A 22,659-nucleotide genomic window follows, 5' to 3' on the forward strand; every position below is an offset into this window, starting at 1 on the left:
TGTCTTGGGGGCCCTTGCCCAGGGAGCCCTAGAGATCGCCCAGAGGGCAGGTCTCTCTGAGAGCCACAGTGTGCTGTGGCAGCGTGGATCGTGGAGCCCGGCCCGAGAGAGCCCTGCCAGACCTCTTTGCAGTTTCATGGGGCTCCTGCCCACCGGCTGCTCACAGATGTCTTCTGGGAGAAGCAGTAACAAAACTGCCGTCGGCCGCCCTTTGACATGAGCAGAATGGGAAGCAGACTGGTTCGAGTGGGCGTGCCAGGAGAGGCAGCCAGGTTCCAGTCTGCACGTTTTTAGCATATTACTTTGTCCAAGAAGATGACTCCTAACCTCCTAGAAAAGTGATAGAAAAGGGGTAACGTGGCAGTGAGATGTGCATTAGCTGGAAGGGAAAACTTCCAGGTCTTTTAGGGCATGTACCAGGAGAGACTGTAGAATACCTGTTGAGCCCCACACAGAGGACCAGAGGCCACAGGAGCTGCACGTGTGGCTCTTAGGAGGCCAGGACAGCAGCTTCCAGGGCTGTGAGGACGGTCTGTGGGGAGGAGGGGCTGGGACCACTTGGGTCCAGGCAGGTGGCCTCTCCCTTCTTGCCTGAGGCCAGCTGAACCCCCTTCTGTGGTCCTCAGATTCTCTTCCTGGGGCCCGTCCTGGCAGGAAGCAGACAAAGGGAAATGTTGAAATTGCCTGCAATCCAGAGGAGGGGTCCAGGCCACCCAGGGCTTCCAGGCTGGAAGATGCTCCCACCCCCAGGTCCAGCTGGCTTGTCCCTGATGGGAGGGGAAGGGGCAGAACAGCACAGAACATCCTCTGAGGGGCAGAGGATGAAGGGGGGGATGGGAGGGTGAGGGTAAGGGGGTGTGGCTTCCAAGTGAAGCTCTGTGGACGGCTCAGAAGCCTGTCAGTTATAGCCTGGGTTGATCATCTCTCTCCTCTTTAAAAGTGCAATGGCTCTCAGAGAAGTGGAGGGTGTGTGTGTGTGTGCACACGTGTAGAAGAGGGATGTGATTATAGTAGATGATTTCTGTGAGCCCGTGGGGTCTGGTGGTCATAAAAAGGCAGTGCCAATTAACCCTTCTCCCTCTAAGCACAGCTAATGTTGGCTCTCACCTTCCCACCACTACCACGGCCCCTCCAGCCTCTGCCTCAGCAACTTCAGTTTTGGGCTTCATCCGGACCTCTCAGTTCCATCCCCGCCCTCACTCTGCATTCGCTCACTCAGTGTGTCCGGTGCCCCTCCTGTGTTCCAGGTGCTGCAGGGGCTCTAGGGATACGGTGGAGGCCACAGCATAGCATGTAGGTCTCCACCCAGCTCTGTGGCCTCCTTATGCCAGAGCCCCCCACCCCGCTAAGTCTAGGACCCGTAACCTGACAGCACCCCTCCTCGTCTTCCCAAACCTGAGTAAACGAGCACCTCCCCTTCCCCCTCCCACCCAAGGCAGCTGCTCTCTCCCATCCCAACCAGGTCTGGATCTCCACTCCCACCATACTCAACTCTAACTCTGAAATCCGCTCCGTCCTTGCTCCTAATCCTAATTTGTTCTAGTCTGTATAGTTGTTAGCAAACAGCTGTGATAGAGGCTGCTTGCAGAGTAGGGTAGAGATGCAGAGCCCCCAGAGAAGCAGCGGAAATCAACCGCTCACTCTGAGCTGCCGCGGCTGCCCTCCCCGGGGCGCGGGCGCCCTCTAGTGCCCTCTGGGCGCCCAGCAGCCCTCCGCCGTGCAAAGGGACCGCTCTGTCCAGGGAGCCGGCTAGACACGTGCCACGTGAGGGCCAGAGCGCTCAGCCGGCCCTCCCCGAAACACCACTCCAGGCGGATGGTGTCATCTGCCTGCAGAAATATCTTGGAACCATCTTCCAAATAGTTCTTCCACTTAGCTCTTGGATCTCACAGCTCTTTCTGAGTGGATTTTTTAAAAAGTATCTCGTTGAAGTCCCTTCTACTGCAGTTTAGCTCCTTCCTGAACGGAAAGATGGACACCACGTGGCCACCTCTCTCATTACTACCCCTTTATGCTCAGAGAGCTTGGCTAATTGAATTGTGGTCTTTCCCCCACGCCTCTGGGGTTCCTCCTCTCATGGCCATTTCCCTTCCAAATAGAGTGGAGACAGGACGAGAAGGAAAAGGAGGAAGGGAAATGTCTCAGCCTGGAGCCTTGGTCCGAGTTCCGCACAGAGGAAGGGTTGCTGTGTAACAGTGAGCCAGAGGCCGGGGCCTGGGTTCCCTGAGATTGAGCTGGACCCCACAGCCTTGGTACCAGGAAAGCACGCTGCATCTTGACTGCTAAGGAGAGAGGCAGGAGTTGAGGGTAGGTGTGGTATTTGAGAGGAGGGCAAGAAGGCTAGCTCCATCTCTAACTGGTGTCAGAGAGATGGGGAGAGGCCAGTTCTAGAACTGCATGCCCTTTCAGGGCCACCTGGAAGATGCTTCTGGGAAACAGGTCATCGGAAAGCCCCTCATGGGCTCACAGCGCTGCCTCTGTTCCTTCACGAGGAGAGGACAGACGGTTCCTCCTAGAGATTCCAGACCAGGAGAGCCTGTCTCTCTGTACTCTCTCATCCTGTTGCTCATTCTACACCAGGATATGTGGCATGGGGACAAAAAGGTCAGGAGAGGTCAAACCACTGTCTCAGCTAGGGCACCACGGATCAGGACGACGGGGCCTCCCTGCCACTAAATGTGGGTATTATCATTAATGTTTTGTCTCTAAGGCCCCACGCAGTGACTGGCATCCACAAGTGCTCAGTTAGTGATTGTTGAATTGACTTGAATCTCTTGCTTTCCTTAAATCCCCGTCTGACATACCATTGTTGAACTAACCTAAACATCTCTTGAACCTATTTATCGTTCTTACGGTGGCTCTTGAGGTGTGATTTCCAGATGCCTGCAGCGTTCCTCCTACGTGAGGTATAACGCTAAATTGTTCTCCCACGTTATAGTATTCATGAGTTGGTGAAAGTTCAAAACCCTAATCTCACCCTTGGCTATTGTGATTTTTTTGTTTTTTATCATGTCTGCTTTAGGCTTCTTTCCCAACCAGAGAGGCCTAACCTTTTCTGATCATCTTCACATGGCAGCTCTTCCTTTCAATGGCCCACACCTCCTCCAGCTCCACTGAGACTTTCTCAGTGCCAACAGCCAGGGTTCTAGGATCACATGACCCCAGGCTCCATGAAGGGCAGAGTAATAACACCTGTTTGCAGCCGGTGCACACGTCCCCAGTGACAGCATTCTGTTGGCCAGAGCAGTTGCTTGAGGAATGGGGCTCCCACTTTTGGTTCTAACTAGATACCCTAGGGCTTGTCATGCTGAAAGTCTGAATGATTCAGTTCTCCCTGAACGCATGACTCCATTACTACCTTCCAGGTGTGTTGCTCTCAAGTACATTTTGGTCATCTGTGAATTTGACAGTGTCACCGTCAATTCTCAAATCTGTGGTTTAGAAGACTTGATCAGTTATACTCACATCCCGACAGTATCTGTGAACCCCACCACTAATCTGAGAGTCCCCATCGACCTTATCCTTTTTTTATTTTTCCATGGCATTTTCCTTTCTGTGACAAATATTCCTCCCAATCCCACTTGTGTTGGTTTTTTAAAATTAAACTTCATCAACAGCATTTTAAGAACTCTAAACAAATCATAGCCTCTCTTGTTCCCGGTCACATGCTTATAAACTCTCTCAAAACTCTTTTCCAGCAAGGGGTACTTATCTTGCATGGGAACTGTGTGACTTCTCTCAGGTTGCCTGCTTAGGTTTCAGTCATTTGTTCTGCCCTCAGCCTAACGAGAGGCACACTGTCTACAGTTTCAAGCTGCACCTGGTCCCCGACCCACACCTTCACCGTCAGCATTCCACTTGCGAAGCACACAGAGCTGGGCCCGCTCCCACACAAGCCCTCCTTTCTGGGCAGCGTCTGACCAACCCCTCGGCTCCCGTCTGCTCTGGCCTTCCTTCCATCTGCCATCCCTTTCCTGTCCTCAGTCTTGCTCTGCTGGGAGCTTCAGCAAATCACACCCTTTCTCCCAGTTGTTCACACACACAAACACACCCACACTTTAGAAATCCTTGGCCTCCCTCTCTGGCTTCCTCAGGTCTTTCTACCTCTTCAGGAAGCCTCCCTTGGTTCCTGCTGTCAGACGGGACACAGCCCCACATCATGGCTGAGTAGCACCTAGCACATCACAAAGCATGGCGTCCAGGGCTAGCCAAGGACCCGAGAAACCACCCAGAAGTACAGTGCTTTCCTTTTACAGATGAGGAAACTGAGGTCCAGGAAGGGAAGGGCACTTGGCGAAGGTCAAGAAGCCACAGTGGCTCTTTAGGGACTAATTATACCAAAGCAAAGGAAAGCCTGGACTTCAGAAGTGGGTGTATTCCTCTGGCCACCAGCCTGTCCCCTCACGACCCCCCATCCACGACTGAAACATCTGTGAACGGCCAGGGTGGGCTGCTCATGTCCCTCCTTGCCATACCCATAAACACCCGCTGGCTTCCTGCATGACGTCACCCACCTCCTCGCTGTGTTCCATCATTTCCTTTAAGACACAACTCAAGGGCTCCTTCTTCCTAGACTAATTGCTCTGACTTTATACTTGCCCCACTTGTGTCACCTTCCTCCACTGTCTACTCAGTTTGTACTGCGATATCACGTGCTCGATTATATAACACTCGTAATGGATATTTCAAGGATATGTGTTTTTGCCTCTCCAACGAAATTATATATAAGCTCCAAGAAAGGAGGAGAGATCATGCCATCTGTATTTTGTTTTGTACACCCATGATCACTGGCAAAATAACTGGTACCTAGCTGGAATTCCAGAAAAAGTTCTCAGCAAATGGATAAATGGATTTGACACTAGTAGCAATTATAAGTTGCCGACTTTTGAGCCGGAGCAGAAAGGGACTGTCGTAGTTGTGTGTAGGTTCTGAAAGTCAGAGAGACTGGAAAAGATGTGAAGAAGGGCATGTCTAGGGGACCTCAAGGCTAGAGGGGAGTGGATGGAGGGGACAGCTGGCAGAGGAGGGGCTGGGTGGGGTTCAGCGCCTGCCGGTGTATACGTGGCCCTGTTGCAGCGTGGACCCACTGACCCTGTGGTGGTGCCCAGAGCTCTGGGCTTGGTGGTCTTGTGCCTGGGAAGGCTGAAGCCTGACAGGGCCCCCGGCATGCTTTGCTCTCAGTGGGCCTTCGTTACTAATCGCTCACGCCCTCTCTCCCCCTAGAGCCGAAGGATGAAGTGGAGGTGTCAGATGATGGTGAGTGCTGGCCCCCGGCCTCGGGAAGACTCGAGGGGTGGAGGGGGGTGGGTGAGGGGTCTGATGACTCACACTCACCCCGACCCCCACCCTGCAGATGAAAAGGAGCCCGAGGTCGATTATCGGACCGTCGTGGTCAATACTGACCAGAAAGTGTCTGACTTCTATGACATCGAAGAGAGACTAGGATCGTAAGTGGAGTGGGAAGCACCCTTCCGGAGCCCAGGGTGAGGGTGGCGCAGGCCCCGAGGTTAAGTTCCCTGCTTCCTCTTCCTGTCCTTCCCTGGGTTCTGCCAACTCCCCAGACTGAGCTTCCTGCAGAACCGGGAGGGCTTGACCTGTTGGCACCCGTGAAAGCATCCCCCGGCCAGGGCTCTCTTAGGAGCTGCTGTGCCCCGGGATCCCTCCGCAAGCTTGAGCAGGCCCGTCCCCCTCTGCAATCCACCCCTCACATAGGACATAACCCAGGGCAGCGGGTCTGGCCTGGCCCGTCCTTAGGATCCCTTCCCTTTGATCCGTGCTCGCCGTTCAGCAGTTCTAGCTCTAGTGCTTCAGGAGAACGCGCCCCCTTGACATGCACCTCCTGTCATCACCCCTCGCTTTGTGAACTCAGGCCACAGTCTCTGCTCAGGCTCTTCCTTGGGCTGCAGAGACACCAGTGGACTCAGACCACAACCCTGGGCCCTCGGCACAGCCAGGCTGTGCCCACCAGCAGCAGCACCCAGGGCTGCCTGTCGCCCACTATCCCTGGAGGAGGAGGGGAGGTGGAAGAGAGAGGAATGGGGCTCAGCTCTTTATTTCCGGAGGGTTTCTGTCCAATAAAGGAGTGACACCAACCTCATCGCAGTCCTGAAGAACGAGGACCCTGCTCTGGGGCGGGAGTGGTGTCAGCGGAATGCCACCACTGCCATCCCTACAGTGGGAAGCAGGGGCCTTGCTAGGCTGTCTCCAGGCCCCCGGTACTGGAAAGGCGTGGAAGGAAGGCAACCACTCTGAAATTTCCGGTACCTGGGGAGGACTTCCCCAACCTGACGTCACGGGTCCTTTCGCGGGGGAAAGGGAAAGAAGTCTGTCGCCAAGATTGAGGCCTCAGCCCAAGGAGATGACAGTCCTGAAAGAACAGCAAGACTGGACAGGGTTAGGGCAGGGTTGGGGGCCAGACCCGGGCTGACATTGACAAGTGATGGAGAGTAGGTTTACGGCATCCGCAGTGTGCTTCACTGACCTAGAGCAGGGACTGGCCAACTTCTTCTGTAAAGGGCCAGATGATGGATATTTAGGGTTTGTGGGCCATTTGGTTTATGCTGCAACGACTGCTTTGCTCCTGAAACCCAGAAGCAGCCACAGACAATCTGGGCACAAATGGGCATGGCGGTTTTCCAGTAAAACTTTATTTAGAAAAAGAGGGAGGCCAGATGGGTCCCACGGTCCATCACTTGCCAATCCCAGGTCAGTGGAAAGCTGGGCTAAATTGCTTTTTCTCTCCTCCTTTCATTCACAGTGGGAAATTTGGACAGGTCTTTCGACTTGTAGAGAAGAAAACTGGAAAAATCTGGGCAGGGAAATTCTTCAAGGCATATTCAGCAAAAGAGAAGGAGAACATCCGGCAGGAGATCAGCATCATGAACTGCCTCCACCACCCCAAGCTGGTCCAGTGTGTGGATGCCTTCGAAGAGAAGGCCAACATCGTCATGGTCCTGGAAATGTGAGTGTCCCGCCGCGGGGCGGCCCAGGATCCCCTTGTGGGACTCCCCCGCTGTCCCGCCACCACCCTCCGCCCCGAGATGGAGAGCACTGTGGGCCAGGGTGTGATGTGCACGACACTCGGCAGCCCGTATGGCCGGGTGCTGACCACTGGGGACAGTCCATCTGTGCACGGTGCCGGCCCTGACCCACTGCCCACCAGCCCCCTCTGCTCATCTCCAGAACACACTGGCAGGCCTTTGAGGACCCCTGCCCCCTTCTCGCCCTCACCTCCCTGTGAAAGGCTCAGGGCTACCCCTCGGCTCCTTGGTTTCATTCAGGGCATTCTGACCTAGAGATGGCTTTAGAGCAGAAGAGGGGGGACAGGGCAGCTTCCCAACCGGCCTGTGAGAGAGAAGGGGGCCCAGGGCTGGGAGCTCAGAATGCAGGAGTGTAAGCCTCGCTCCCGTCCTCCTGCTCTGCTCTGTGTGCCCCTGGTCCACGCTGGTTTGTTCTCTCTTGACCTCTCACTCACCAAAGAGTAGCGCTTTCTGAGCTGGGCTGTACAGAGGCAGGGGGAGGACCAGATGACATCCAGCCAAGGCTTTCCTGGACTCCATTGTTTCTTCGAGTCCCAGTCCTTCACCTCTCTCCCCTCTGAGTGCTGGTCTGCATGTGCACACACACACACACACACACACACACACGCACACACACACACACAAACATACTGGAGTCAGTAAACCAGACATGCTCCGTAGTGTGTTTTTTTTGTTTGTTTTTTTTTGTTTTGCGATACATGGGCCTCTCACTGTTGTCGCCTCTCCCGTTGCGGAACACAGGCTCCGGACGCACAGGCTCAGCAGCCATGGCTCACAGGCCCAGCCGCTCCACAGCATGTGGGATCTTCCCGGACCGGGGCACGAACCCGCGTCCCCTCCATCGGCAGGCGGACTCTCAACTGCTGCCCCACCAGGGAAGCCCAATGTGTATTTTTTAATCATTTCTTTTCCTTTTTTAATCTGAATTTTAAAAGTATATGATACAATCATATAAAAAAATATAAGAGAATACACAATGAGAAGTCCCATTCCTACCCCAGTCTCCCATCTACCCTGTTCCTACCCTGCCTCAGCACCACCGGTAACCAATTTTGTTGGTTTTGTCTGTGTCCTTCTAAAGTTTCTTTATGAAAATGCAAGCATATATTTTATATATATATATATTCATATTCATATATGAATATATATATATGTATGTATGTATATATACACCTACTTCCCACCTTTTAACCCAAAGACAAGTTTCACTCAATATTCTATACTTGGCTTCTTTCCATTCAACAGTGTATCTTGGAGAGAGGCCCACATCAGTAGCCAGGGGGCTTCCTCACTCTCCCTGCTCCCTAGGATCTCAGCGCATGCATAGACCACAGGTTATTCATCTTCTCTTGATAGGGTTTTGGATGGTTTCCAGGCTTTGGCTTTTGCAAAAAGGCAGTGTCTCTAACCTTGTACATATAGCTTTACACTCATGCCTGTGTACATCTGTAGGGTAAACTCCCAGAAGTGTGGGAGTGCTGGATCAAAGGGGATGTGCGTTTGAAAGCTTTAGCAATACTCTGAAATTGCCTGCAGCATCCTTGAACTGCTCATCCCGAGCTTCAGGGATCTCAGTCCTTCGGAGAGGACTGTGTCAACATCTCGGTGTTCTTTCCCGGGAAAGGTGAAGCCAGTGAGGCATCCCCAGTTTGAGAACTGACTCCCCTCACTCCGTGAACCTTTGCTGTGTTTCCTTTCAGTTTGTGTTCCTCAGGAAAGGCAGTCGTGGTTAAGAGACAGACTTGAGTCAGAAACCTCACTTCAATCCCTGCTCTGCCTCTTGTTGACGACCTTGAATAAGTTGCCCAACTGTGCCAATCATTAGTTTTATTATCTGTAAAAGGAGGCTATAAACCATCTCGTGTACAATGTGGGGATTAGATGGAATAACATGTGTCAGGCACAGGCTGTATAATTGCGAGTTATTCTTAGGAGTATGATGCATTGACTTTTTCTATATCCTGGTCTTTTTTTCACTTCAAATTATTTTGTGAGCACTTTAACACCCAACTGGTTTGTGGAACAAATCCTACTATTCAGGAAACCTGGGGTCAGCTTCTGTTACTGTCGAGCTGTGATTTTGTAATTATTAAATCCTTTCAGCGAGGAGAGAGATTTGGATTATACTCCCTTTTGGTTCTAAAATTCTGCAGCTCTGTGGAACTTTTACACAGATTCAAAGAAAATCTTCCTTCGTCTCTTAGAATCAGTTTTCAGCCCCGAATTCAAACTTCCCTCCCCACTTCTAGGAAAGATTTAGCCCATGTCCATGGCCTGACTCATTATACCCTCACAATAGCCCTGTGGGCTGCAGCCTTTCACATTTATTGTAGAACAGGTTGCTTGGTCCAGGCAGCGTGGGCGTGTGGGGACATGTGAAGAAATGTCTTATCTTTGGAACTTAAACCTTGAGCAAGCTCGTGAGAAGGTGCAGGAGCGGGTAGGAGGCAACCAAGCCTGGGTGAGGCTGGGCAGCAGAACCAGTGGGCAGAATACCATACTTAGCTTGGAATTGGGAGTTGGCAAGCTGGACGGAAAATGTTGGGAGAAAACGTACGAGGGCTTCAGCTGGTCTGGCTTTCATCCCTCCACCCCACGCCTCCCCCATGGACAGGAGTGAGTCTTACATTCACAGATGCCAGCTGATTCTCCTGCACTTGGGGTAAGGAGCTTGCCCCTTGATAGGAACTCGACCAGAGAAGAAGGAGCAGATTCATACTCAATCTGTACTCCCCTTCCAGCTTAAACAGACCTGGCCACTGAGAAGGCAAAGGTTGGCTTTCAGCAGTACAATTTGCTCTTCTCCTTGTTCGGTGGAGAAACTGAGATTAAGAGAAGGACAATCCCTGGTGATACAGAAAAATGAAAATGTATTGCAGGGCCCCAGCCTTCAGATCAGCCGCCTCAGATACAGTGAGAGCCCAGAATTAATGTGTCTTCAGCCTTTCTGACCTCCGATTATGAGACAAGCCCCTATCGTTGTAGCAGTGTTGCTCTGATACAGGAGTTCCTTCAGGCTCCGGGCCTGGAGTCAGGGCTGGTCCTTTTGGGACATTCCAAGGGCTGGTGGGCCCCTGAGCACTGAAGCAGATGTGCAGCTTAAGCTGAGTCATCCATCCATTGCCCATCTCACCTTCATGCTACCATTGGCAAAACTGATCAAAGGATAAGCAGCTAGCTGGCATGAGACAAGGAGGAGAGGGCCTGGGTTTGGAGCCCCATGGAGTGTCGTCCTTCTGGCTGCCAGTGAGCGCTGGCCAATGTCTACAGTTGGGGGATAAATTTGATCCCTTGGAATAAGGTAGGTTTTCATTCATTCATTCACTCACTCATCACTGTTAATTTATTAAGCACACATTTCCTCCGCCCAATCTTGGCCCATGGCTTTATCCCATCTCTGTGGGTGGCAGCTTCTTTCCACCCACAGTCTTGAGCGTTTTGAAAAGAAACCTATATAGAACTGTTTATGTAACCCCTTCCATCCTTGAAAATGGACCACAAGGACAGTTTTCAAAATACATCAACTAAATTTGAATAGGTTTGAAACTATATTTGCACCTCTACTGAATAGGTTACCTCTAGAAATGCAGCAGTAATTATCTCCACAGCTCAGATTTCCACCACTCATTGCCTCAGACGTTCCCAAGGACACTGCAAAAAATGGTTTCCTGCTTTTTCAGAATATTTTAAATTTAAAACCAAACATTTTGGGGTACCTTGTCTGTGCCAGATATTGCCAGGTAAAAACAAGGGTCTAGAGATGAGCCGTACCTTTTCCAGACATGTTCACAAACAACTTTAAGACAAGGCAGACTTGATGGGGAAAGTGCAGAGATGAGAGTGTGGGAACCCAGGGAGGGAAAGATCATATGATGAAATTGGGAGTGATTTCTCGGAGGACATGAATTTCAGCTGGCTTCCCAGGGGTGGTAACTGAGTAAGCCAATATTTCTCAAACTTGTCTGATTTTAACAATGACCTGGGGTACTCATTAAAAATATGGATCACAACCCTTCCAAGATTTTCTAAATCAGAATCTTCAGGGGAGAAGCTTGGGAGTCTGTATTTTCAACAAGAGCCCCCACTGGTTCTTTAAAAAGGAAAAAAAAAAAAAAGATAATTAACATTATTGAGCACTTACTATATGCCAGGCACTTTTCTAAGCACTTTACCTGTATTAATTCACTCAATCTTCACAGCAACCCTGTGAGATAGTGCTGTTTTTATCTGCATCTTACAGATGAGGAAATTGGGGCTCAGAGATGTTAAGAATGGCCTGAAACCTAGGAACCTAAGAACGGAGATTAGAGTTTGACCTAGAGCCTGGGTGGCGGGCAACAGAAATGAAGGGCTTGAGGACAGAGGCGCCACCTGCTGGCCACACAAGGACCTCCTTCTTGGTTGGTTCTAAAGCGTTGGTTCCAGCGCTCCCCAGCGGCCACTGGCACAGATTGACCTTTACCCGCTCAGCCCTCCCAGAAGTCTTTGTCCTGTGGTGATGGAGACCCACAGAGGCTTCCGTGTGCTGGGCCCCATGGTGCGTCCTTGTCTCTCCCTCAGGGGTCAGTAACAAGATCCACTTGGCCCGCAGCAGGTTGTCAGATGATAATTAGTATGTGCTGAGCACCCACTGTGTGTCAGACATGATGCTTTACAAAGGTTCCTTCATTCCTAACTACTGTGATGGAGGGACAGATGAGGAAACTGGGGCTCAGAAAGGTTAAGTAACTTGCCCAAGCCACAGAGACGGGATTCAAACTCGGCTCTTTCCCATCTTTGTGATGACTCCCTTAGAAGAGGGAAGGCCCTTGGAAGAGGACAGGCTCCGAAGGAAGCCCACTCAACCTTGTTCAGCTGGTGGATCACAGGCCATTGTAAAAAAAGAACTTACTGATGTCTGGATGCTGCATAAGTTACCAAGGGGATGCTTTAAGGTTCCAGAGCAGCGAGCAAGGAAGGTGGGTTTGGAAGGCTGGGAGAGGGGGACAGAGAGGCCCCATGTGACTCAGCATTTGCACTGAAGGGAAATAGGCTGGCTGGCCAATCCTTAGAAGAGACGCCCACTGCAGGCCCCAGAACCACCATGGCCAGGATCCAGAGTGTATCCAGGCAGGAAGGATGTCCTACACTCCCAGCCTGGGCCAGGGAGCCAGGGAGGCAAGTTAGTTATGGCTGGAAGGAGTAAAATGATGTTATAGGCCTAGCCAGAGGAAGCAAATCGATCACAACTGTAAGTATAATAGGTTACAGCCAATGACTTTTACAAAATGTGCTGATGCTCTGTATTATTGAAGATATTTTTCTGTTTCTGGCTATGCAAAACAAATGCTTATGGGTACTGTGAGTTTTTAAACTTCAATTCTTTATGACCAGAAGACATGGCTGCAGAACAGGATAATCCCTTACATCTATAGTCATTTGGGGGAAAGAGGTTGCCTGGCAGTTACCCTTTTTGCTTAGGAGATCATTCTAGATCTCTCAGTTCATGGCCACCTCTGAGACTGCCTAGTAGATGCTTCCCTGAACCCCTCCAAAGCTTAGTGGGCACAGGCGGTGTCCCCCAAGCAGGAAACCAGGAGGACCGGGCCGTCCTCACACAGTGGAAGACTGGGACCGACATAACGGGGCAGTGGGCTGGGACTCAGGAAGCTGCAGAAAATGCCTGGCACCCCCATGCACTGGGCTTTCCTGGCCGTGACCCCTTCCCCGAGCCTGCCCTGGCGAGGCTTCCTGCCAGCCAGGCTCCCTGCTCCTGTGGTCTGAGCACCCCCTCTGTCCCCACAGCGTGTCCGGGGGTGAGCTGTTCGAGCGCATCATCGATGAGGACTTTGAGCTGACCGAGCGGGAGTGCATCAAGTACATGAGGCAGATCTCGGAGGGGGTGGAGTACATCCACAAGCAGGGCATTGTCCATCTGGACCTCAAGCCCGAGAACATCATGTGTGTCAACAAGACAGGCACCAGGATCAAGCTCATCGACTTCGGTCTGGCCAGGAGGTTGGGTAAGGCCGAGCCACCTCTCCTGTTGTCACCAACACGTCATGGCAGTGGCCATGGCTGTTTGTGTTCCGGGCACTGTATTAGACACAACAGTATTAAAGGGGATGGCCTGTATTGGAGCTGAGATCACAGACCGTGGAGACTGCCCCTCCCACTTACTAGCTGTGGGAATCTATGTCTCACATTTCTCATCTGTAAATTGGGGTAACAGTAGGACTCACCTCATAGAGTTGTTATGGGCTCACTGAGTTAATATAGGTAGAGGGATAAGAGCAGTGCCTCGCACATGGTAAGCACTTTGTAGGTGTTTTCATTTGTTTTATCATTATTATTTTTTTCACTGTGGTGCCTTCAGCAGCAGAACATTTTGCTGATGGTGCTTCCTCACATTTGCACCCTACCGTACAGTTTCCAGAGCACTTTCACCTACTTTCTCTCATCTGATTCTCACAGCAACGCTTGGAGGCAGGCAGGGCAGATTTTATGAGCCTCAATTTGTAGACCAGGAAACCGAGGTTCACAGTAGCTTTGCCCAGCAAGTCCCACGATGAGCTGGGGTGGAATGAGGACCTGGGGCCTAGTCCAGGGCTCTCTGAAGCAACACTGCTGTTCCTGCCCTTTCAGGAGGCAGGGCACGTTAGGGGAAGGCACTCAGGGCCTGAGTACCCAACCCAAGAGTCATTTTGGCAGGTGATGGTCCTCTATGGCTCAGAGGCACCACCTCAGGGTTACGGTTTTTCCCAACTAACCTCCCAGCAGCTCCTGGGAAGAGAGATGTGACACTAGACGTGGAGAGGTGTGTGGGGGAGGGGAGGAACATGGCTCAGGAGTCAGACCCCCTGGGTTAGGTCCTGAGCACCATTTACCAGGAGGCAGGGTTGGGGGGGAGTCACTCCCTGGGCCTCCCTTTTCTCCTTGGGAGATGGGGGTCATCCTCCTTGGCCAGAGCATTAAATAGGAAAGTCCTCGTAAAGCAGGCAGCAGGGTACAAATGACAGACTGAATGGTAGAGATTATTTTCAAGCACAAGTCACCACCCCTGTCTCAGGGAACTCATGCCATTCCATCCGGGGAAGGGCGGTTCCACTGGTGTGTCGATGCCCTTGTTCCACGAGGAGGCTGTTGTCCCTGTGCCGTCCTGCAGGAGGAGAGCCGCTGAAGGCCGGCCTCGCCTGTGTCCCTCCCAGGCATCTGCTGACCTCGGGTTGGCTTAGGGACGTTCTGGCGATTGATCCCTCTCCATCCTGGTTGCAGAGAACGCGGGCTCTCTGAAGGTCCTCTTTGGCACCCCAGAGTTCGTCGCACCGGAAGTGATCAACTATGAGCCCATCGGCTACGCCACAGACATGTGGAGTATCGGGGTCATCTGCTACATCCTGTGAGTCCTGGGGCACACGGCGGGAGGGTCCCCAGGCTGCCCTGATGTTGACGGGACCAGGGCGGGTCCTGATGGGGAGCCCGCCTAGAGTCAGGAGGGCGGTAGGCTCCCAGCCCCTTCCTCGCTGGCCTGCCTGGCTTCTGTGCTCCCGGTGATGGCCACGGCCCACGTCACACTTCTGCAGGAGCGTCTAGCTCTACACAGCAAGAACCCCGTTCTGGGGCCCTCACCGTCCTTGATGCTGGCCACCTAGGGGCCTTTGGTCAGGAGGACAGGAACGTGGCTGGTGCCGTGGAATTTACCTTCATGTGTGTACATGGGTCCATAGAGAAGCAGGGAGAGAGGCCAGGTGTACATCTGCTGTGGGTGTCATCGTCATCTTCAGAGGACCGCACCCCATCCTCACGGCAGAGGGACCCCAAATTCCAGCCTCATCTCTGCGTCCAGTATACAGACTAATTAATAAGCACTTTTGATGATAGAGCTTTTAGTGGGACCCACAGACAACAGAAAGCTACTGTGTAGTAATTAGAATTGGGAAATTAGGTGGAAAATAGGAAGCCATTCCGTTAAAAAATGCTGGAGAAAAGAGGGAAGGCCAGTCATCTAGACCAGTGCTTCACAGACAGTAATATGAGGGAATCACCTGGGCTGCTTAGATTACAAGTTCTGATTCAGAAGCTCCAGGGGACCTGAGAATCCACACTCCTAACAGGCGCTGGTTGCTGGTGGTGCTGGTCTGAAGACAGCCCTTTGAGTACCAGGCCCTAGAGCACACCCTCTTGTTGGGATTTGACTGATTTAGTCTCTGAAGCCGGAGGCTGCAAGCAGGCACTAGCCTTAGTGGCAGCCCCTGAGTTTGTGTGGCATCACACAGTTATGGGATGGTCTCCCTGAAAATGCAGACATGCATGTAGTCATTTTGTAAAAAAGTTTTTGTTGTTAAAGCAAAAGGACAAATTAAACATTTTCACAGAAAACTTGAATATTGACCTCTAAGAATACTTTCTTAGATCCATGGGGTCTTCAGACCCCAGTGTGAGAAACGGCTTTAGGTGACTCTACTGCACAGCCAGGTTTAGGAACCACTGTTACAAAAGCCTTAGCAGAAGCAGAGTGATTGTGTGTGTGTGTGTGTGTGTGTGTGTGTGCACCAGTGTGGCTTTTGCACGTGCTCAGGACTCTTACTCTCCCTGTGAGCTATGAGGACAGCCTACCTCAGTTGAACCTGTGTCACAGGTTCTGTACCCCAGAGAGTCATCTTCTTCCCTGCTTGGGGTCACCCCCACCCACACAGCCTCCCCCAGAGCAGCAGAGAAGAAACTCTGGCCAGGAGAGCATCTCCCTGCCTCTCCCTACCCAGTCCCCTCCAGGAGTAAGGGAGCTGGGGAGTGAAGGAAACTGTGCCGGATTCTGTAGTGCTGGCCCCTTGGTAAATAAAGGAGAGCAGGGCAGTGGGGGCTGCCCCAGGCTGGATGGGGTCACGCCGGATCTTTGCCCAGGAGAGGGTCTTGGGAAACGGTCTTTTGTCAGCTCCCTCTGTTCAGACCCAGCTGCCCTGTGGCTTGGCTTGGCCCTGGGTCCCCCTGCAGCCATCATGGAGACTTGCCTTACTCTCTCCATCGGTTTTCCCACTGCTGTAGAATCAGGACCATCTGTTTGGGCCTCAGAATAAACCTGGGGGTGGGGCATGGCAGAGATTCGATCTTCATTGGGCATTGAGGTCACAGGAGCCAGGGAAGCCCACATGGCTGCCCACTTCCCACAGTCCTAGAGCATGGCCAGCTGTCCCAGTTCACCCAGCACTGATGGGTTTCCCAGGATACGGGACTTTCAGTGCTGCAGTGAGGACTATCCTGGGCAAACTAGGACGATCAGTCTCCCTACGGGTCAGGGCCAGACCGGTGACTAGACGCTCAGTGAATTTGCACAGTAAACACACCTATACCTAGACCCGGAAACCACACAATACCAGGCCCGCAGCCCTCCCGGTGCCCAGGCTCTGGTTACTCCCTCAGGGGTAACCTGATCCCCATTCTAACATCACGCACCATGTTCACCTGCTTTTGAACTTTATGTAAAAGAAATCATACAGAAAGATGTGTCTGGCTTTTGCCCCACCTTGTTTGTGGCCCCCATTCACGTTATGGTGTGTAGCTGTAGGCTGTTCATTCTCGGTGCTGTATAGTGTTTCACCCTGTGAACTTCATCCAGTTGACTTATCCATTCTGTGCCGATGGGCTAGATTCCAGTTCGGGTTATTGTGAGTATTCCGGTACACGTGCTTTAGTGAATATCTTTATGCATTTCTGTTGGATATATAATCTAGAACTAGAATTACTGGCTCATAAGAGCACTTTATTTTAAAATGAAAATTCTTTGAGGTGGAAGAAGTAATTTGGATTACATGGTTTGCTAGATTACTTTTAAAGCTGAGACCTAGGAATAGGGAAGGGCTTTTTGAAATGGGGGGAAAATAATTTTGATGAACGGGGCACCAGCCTGAAGGCATCCGGACGGAGGCGGGAGGAGGGTGGAGAGGTGCCTGTGGAAGGGGGGCAGGTGAGCAGTGGGGGTGGCGGACACAGGCCAGCCCTACGCAGCCTCCTGTAGCCTCCCCAGCATCCGGGCTGCTCTGCCCTGCGGGACGTTTCCTGCTGCTCTCACAGTGGGGACTGAGGTCTGGGAGTCTCTCTCCTCAGCTAGGGCTGTCAGCAGGGCATGTGGTGTGAGAACGGAAGGCGCAGCCAGATTGCTTCCGCCCAGCCCCTGCTCTGCAGAATTCTGGAGCCACTGCCGCAAGCCCCCAGAAGAGGTTCTCTGGCGGCCCTCGTGCACCCTCCATCCCTCTCTTTGGAGCTTGGAGTCCTTGTCAGGGTCACCTTCCTTGTTTGTTTGTGCCAGAGGATGCCCCCCGCTCCCCACCATCTCCTTTCTGGGGCCAGTGAGGTATGGAGAGCTGGGGGACAAGTGATAACAGGTGTATCCCTCAGCGCAGATTTGGTGAGCACCTCCTAAGTGAGCAGCTGTGTCCCGTAAGTTGTTTTGACTTTGCTGAAGGAACTCCTTCTCACACCCTCGGAGAGATCGGGGCAGAGCCTGTCACGGTACAGGAGACCTGGCTCCACTGCCTGCCCAGGGTCCCCAGGCAGGGTAGAGATGTAGCAGGTGGGGTTGGGGGCCCTTTACCCTTTCACCCCTGATTCTGAAGGGAGAAGCAGGTTTCGTGGATCTGCTGGAGACTTCTGCTCTTACCAATACCCATTGGTTTCTGGCAGGAAGAGAGAGGACCAGGCTCTCTAGGCCACACTTCAACGGTGAAGAAATTCTAAGCCCCGCCTCCTTTTCTAAGACCTCCTTCCCTCTCTTATCTCCCTCCCCCCATTTCCTTAGGACTTGCTGTTCCCTTACTGCCTGTGGAGACACCAAAACCCTTCTCTGTGCCCTGCCCTCACCCCTACCCCAGAATTCCTTCTCCTCCTCCCCTCCCCCAACCTGCTGCCCTGCTTTCTCCTCCCTGCCATCTTCCTGCTGTGCTCAGCAGCAGACGTCCCATCTCAGCTCATCTGTGAGCACGTACCATGGTCCAGCGAGGCAGGTCCATCCCCGTCTGGAATCTAACTTCTGGGGACAGCAGCCTAGCGAGCTGGGGAGAAGTCCCAGGGCCCAAGCATCAGGTACCTACTCAGACTCAGATTTGCATGCAGGGCTCTTCAGAGGGATCCAGGAGCTCCACCCAGGGCTGCTTCTTCCCTCTTAGCTGCTGAGTCCAGACATGCTCTCTGTTGCAGGTCCTGAGACCTCCAGGCACCCCACATCCACACCAGGCCCAGACACCACCCGCAGGTTTTGCTCTCCAGGGACTTGGGCTGTGGTTAACATGACTAAACCCTGGGTCTGTCTTTCCTAGGCTACTGCACAAAACGATGCCCAGCTCTTCCTGTGGGGCCTGACCAGCCCTCTCAAATCTTCCCACCACACCAGGGAATGAGCATCCCAAGGATAAAATGGGATAAAATACTAACCCCTTCCTAAGCGCTCAGTAGTTCTGCTGGAAGATGTATGGCCTCCTTTGCTGGCCATTCATGCAGTGGAATCATCTGCTTAAAAAGCACCACAGAGAAAGTGTAATTCAAGAGGCATTTCTGCCTTCTGTCTCCTCATGCTCTGTCCTCCAAGCAGAACACGCCCCCGCATCAGATTCCCTGGTAAGGTTTGGCTGCAGTAAGAGATTAAGAAATTAGAACACCCTGCAGTCATGTCCTTAGTTGACTCATTAGCACAAAGACTAATATTTAACCATTAAAAATGAACATTGAGACTCTGTATACACTTGTGAAAGACAATGTCAAGTGAGGAAAAAGTAGAGCATCCAAGAACTTGCCCACACTGATGACAATTTTGTGAAAACCAGACAAATTCACTGGTTATGTTGGGGAGAAAAACACTTTCCTCTACCTCTTTGGTTCAGTTCTTGGGGGTCTGCAAGTCAAACTGACAAAAGACAGTTTAACGGGACTTCCCTGATGGCACAGTGGCTAAGACTCCACGCTCCCAATGCAGGGGGCCCGGGTTCGATCCCTGGCCAGGGAACTAGATCCCATATGCGTGCTGCAACTAACACTTCACATGCCACAACTAAGGAGCCCACATGCAGCAACTAAGACCCGGCACAACCAAATAAATAAATTTCTTTTTAAAAGGACAGATTAACAAAAAGAAAACAGATTTAATTATGTACATAGGCACAGGTGTTCATAAAGAAATGTGACTCAAGTTACCTTTAAAATTTGGGGCTTATATACTACTTTAACAAAGAGTGGTAAATTATACAGAAATAACTAGATGAAGGAAAAAGGGTTTGGAGCTTCTGGAGGGAGTAAATTGTGACAAGGTGACTAGGAAATGTATAGGGACTGTTCGTCGATATCTAATATGCAGATGACAGTCTTTCTCCTCTTCCTGGGAAGAGAAGAAATGGACAAATAGAACAAATGGAAATTTATGTCACCTTAACAAAGAGAAATTTATGTCCTGCTTTTAGACAGAAAGAGGGAGGACAAAGGGCTAATTGCCTTCAGCTCAAGGCAATTTTTATGCCCAAGTTCATATTTTGGGGTGGTATACTCTGATCCCCTTCAGTTAAAACCTAGGTAAGACTAGGAAAAGAGGTGAGTAGCTGTGTTTTTAATGCTAGGGTTACTATGTTTGTTAATTGGGTTGAACAACCCAACCATATATGATCCTATGCAAATTCTAGCAATAAAGAAAAAGTACAAGAAAGGAAGTTTAAAAATTCTGCAAAATCCCACCACCACGGAAAGGCGTTACTAAAATTCGAATACTGTCTTCATCGTCAGGCTCTGCATATTTTTTATTTTAGAGACGTACTGTTTATCAGGGGGAATGCTGGGGGAGCTGGGGCAGGTGAGGAGCCAGCCAAGGCTTGGGGGGGATTTCAGATGGATGGGCTGCCAGGAAGGAGGAGTGCCAGAGGCCAGAGGAGAGGAGGCTCTCCCCAACTATGAACATCACAGAGATTAAGCCCTATCTTTGCAGGATGACAGTTCCTAATTAGGAAAGGAGGTTTACAGAAGGCGGCCTTTCAGCATTCCACAGCAGGGTTGTTTACTTCCCTGCCCCCTCCCCCACCTCCCGCCGATCTCTTGGAGTGCTGTAGGACTTCCCCTCTTTGTTTCAAATGGAAAGGGCAGAGACAGAATGAAGCATGTAGCTGGCAAGCAAGAGTCAGGCTGCTTCTTGATGGGACTAGTTAAGCCTATGGGCTTCCTGGGAGCCCCTAGGAATTCTAGTCCAGTACCCTTGGTGTATAAGGGGGGAAGCTGAGGCCCAGACAGGGGAAAGGAATAGCATATAACAGCACAGACTCTGGCCTGGTGAGGTCCCACCCTTCCCTCATTGTGATATGATCGAGAATGATTATCTCCATGCCTTCTCAGAACATAAATGGGTGTCTTGCTTTAAGACATTTTAATGCCATCTATAAAACTCTTTTATTCAAAAGCACAAATATGTTGATTAGGGTGAGATAATTCACACCGAAAAAGCTCTTTTTCTTCTTTTTAATGAAGATTTTCACCAGAGGGTTCCTCCCATGGCAAGCTTTCCTTGCAATATTTCAATAGATTTTGTTTTACAAAACTTAGTTTTCAGGGCCGAGTGTATTTCATAAGCTGATGCCTCTTGGATGCCAAAACAGCTCCCGAGGGGTTTGCATTATTGTTTATGATGAGGGATTTGGGGAAAGGGTTGTTAGTGAAGCCTTAACTTAGAAGGTTGATGGCATGAGGGCCCTAGATCCATCTCATGGGGCTCAGGTGGGGACAGGGCAGGACCAGCTACATAGATCATAGGGCCCAGTGCGGCATAAAAAGGTGGGGTGACTTGTATAAACATTAAGAATTTCAAAATGATGGCAGCAGAGCATGAAGCCAAGAGTGGGGCTCTTCCAAGGCCCATGAAGCTGGCCCTAGGTCAGGGTGAGTGGCGGGCTGCACGGCTGGGGGGAAGATGAGGTGCCCGCCAGAGGTGAGAAGTGAGGCCAGTAAGCCAGACGTCTGCTCCGTTCGGCTTTGAGATACTTTACCTTCCAAATTTTATTTGGCTTAAGCTATTGGTAAGTGAGTCATTCCAGAGATCACAGATTGATGGGGCAGTGGGGGTGAACTGTGTACAGAAGAACTGCATAATAGCTATGGTCACAGACCAAGCTCCGTACTGCGGACCAGGCCTCCTGCCAGTGCTGTACGCTGTGATTTACTTCATCTTCCTAGAAATGACTGTACAAATTAGCGGTTAAGCAATAGGCTCATTGGGCTTTTCTGGTGGCGCAGTGGTTGAGAGTCTGCCTGCCGATGCAGGGGTCACGGGTTCGTGCCCCAGTTCGGGAGGATCCCACATGCCGCGGAGCAGCTGGGCCCGTGAGCCATGGCCGCTGAGCCTGCACGTCCGTAGCCTGTGCTCCGCAAAGGGGGGGCCGCGACAGTGAGAGGCCCGCGTACCGCAAAAAAAAAAAAAAGAAAAAGAAAAAAAAGAAATAGGCTCATTGACTGCAAATCCTTGAGCAAGTTACTTACCCCCACTTGGTGCCTCAGTTTCCTTATCTGTTAAACGAAGTAATGAGTTACCTGCCTTAAAGGGTGGTGTTAAGACTGAATGAGTCCATCTGTTTTAGCTCTCTGCCCAGTGCATGGCACATAGTGAACATTTGATAGATGTCTGCTGTTATGAGAATGAGGACACAGGAGAAGGAGAACAGGGAGAGGTGGCAGTGGTGACCACTCCAAGTAGCAGGTTGTCCATCTAACAGAGGAGGAAGCTGACACAGAGAGATGAGGGGAATTGTCCAAGGTCACCCAGCGAATGAACAGGCCATGGTTCCTCTGAGGGAAGTTTTCTGGTTTGGCCTAAATGCCTCAGGCGCATTGACGTCAGGTATAGATGGATCACCGACCCGCATTGCAGGTCCACCCTTCGTGGACACACCCTTGCCGAGCCCCACTTGGGCTGGCCCTGTTCTTGATGCTGATGGTGAGAGGTGGGAGGGCGGGACAGGGTGCAGTGATGAGTGCTGTACCACGTGACCAGTCCACGTGTGTGTGTGTGTGTGTGTGTGTGTGTGTGTGTGTGTGTGTGTGCGCGCGCGCGCGCGTGTGTGTGTGTGCGCGCGCGCGCATGCCTGGAGCCCTGCGAAGGAGGCCATTCCTCCCCCCAGGACCTTGGAGAAGGTTCTGCAGGGCGAAGTTCTCGCCTGGGTGTTGGGGAAGAACAGAAGGCAGGGAGGAAGGCCCTGCAGTGCTGTGTGGAAGTGGTAAACTGAAGAAAAGTCCCTCCGCCTCAGCTTCACAGGCAGGTGGTGTCAACAGGCGGGCGACACCCCAGAAGTACAGTGAGTGAGCCAGCGGGCAGAGGCTGAGAGCCACGCCCCCTTCTCTCCTGGGTGGGAGGGGAGGCAGGCGTGGGGGCGTGGGGGGCGCTCTCACCTCTGACCTCAGGGAGCGCTCCCCTGGCGGGACCGCCCTCCCTGCTGGCCTCCCCCACTCACTGCTCTCCTCTCTCCTCCCCCAGGGTCAGTGGACTGTCCCCCTTCATGGGTGACAACGATAACGAAACCTTAGCCAACGTCACCTCAGCCACCTGGGACTTTGACGACGAGGCCTTCGATGAGATCTCCGATGACGCCAAGGACTTTATCAGCAGCTTGCTAAAGAAAGATATGAA

General features: G+C 51.8%; 1 protein-coding gene across 4 annotated transcripts in view; it reads left to right on the forward strand.

Moving 5' to 3' along the window:
• The window catches only part of MYLK (myosin light chain kinase), a 268,669-nt gene that overhangs the window by 232,050 nt on the left and 13,960 nt on the right, over positions 1-22,659 (forward strand). For 3 of the 4 annotated variants that reach the window (XM_049710437.1, XM_049710436.1, XM_049710438.1), the window contains 6 exons: positions 5,224-5,256; positions 5,354-5,447; positions 6,758-6,961; positions 12,825-13,042; positions 14,295-14,418; positions 22,507-22,659. In XM_049710437.1, the coding sequence (XP_049566394.1) occupies positions 5,224-5,256; positions 5,354-5,447; positions 6,758-6,961; positions 12,825-13,042; positions 14,295-14,418; positions 22,507-22,659 (826 nt within the window). Of the gene's footprint in view, positions 1-5,223; positions 5,257-5,353; positions 5,448-6,757; positions 6,962-12,824; positions 13,043-14,294; positions 14,419-22,102; positions 22,328-22,506 lie in introns of those variants that run through there. The other variant, XM_033403905.2, reaches the window with a different exon arrangement.

This window comes from Orcinus orca, chromosome 5 (genome assembly GCF_937001465.1).
Source record: "Orcinus orca chromosome 5, mOrcOrc1.1, whole genome shotgun sequence".
NCBI lineage: Eukaryota > Metazoa > Chordata > Mammalia > Artiodactyla > Delphinidae > Orcinus > Orcinus orca.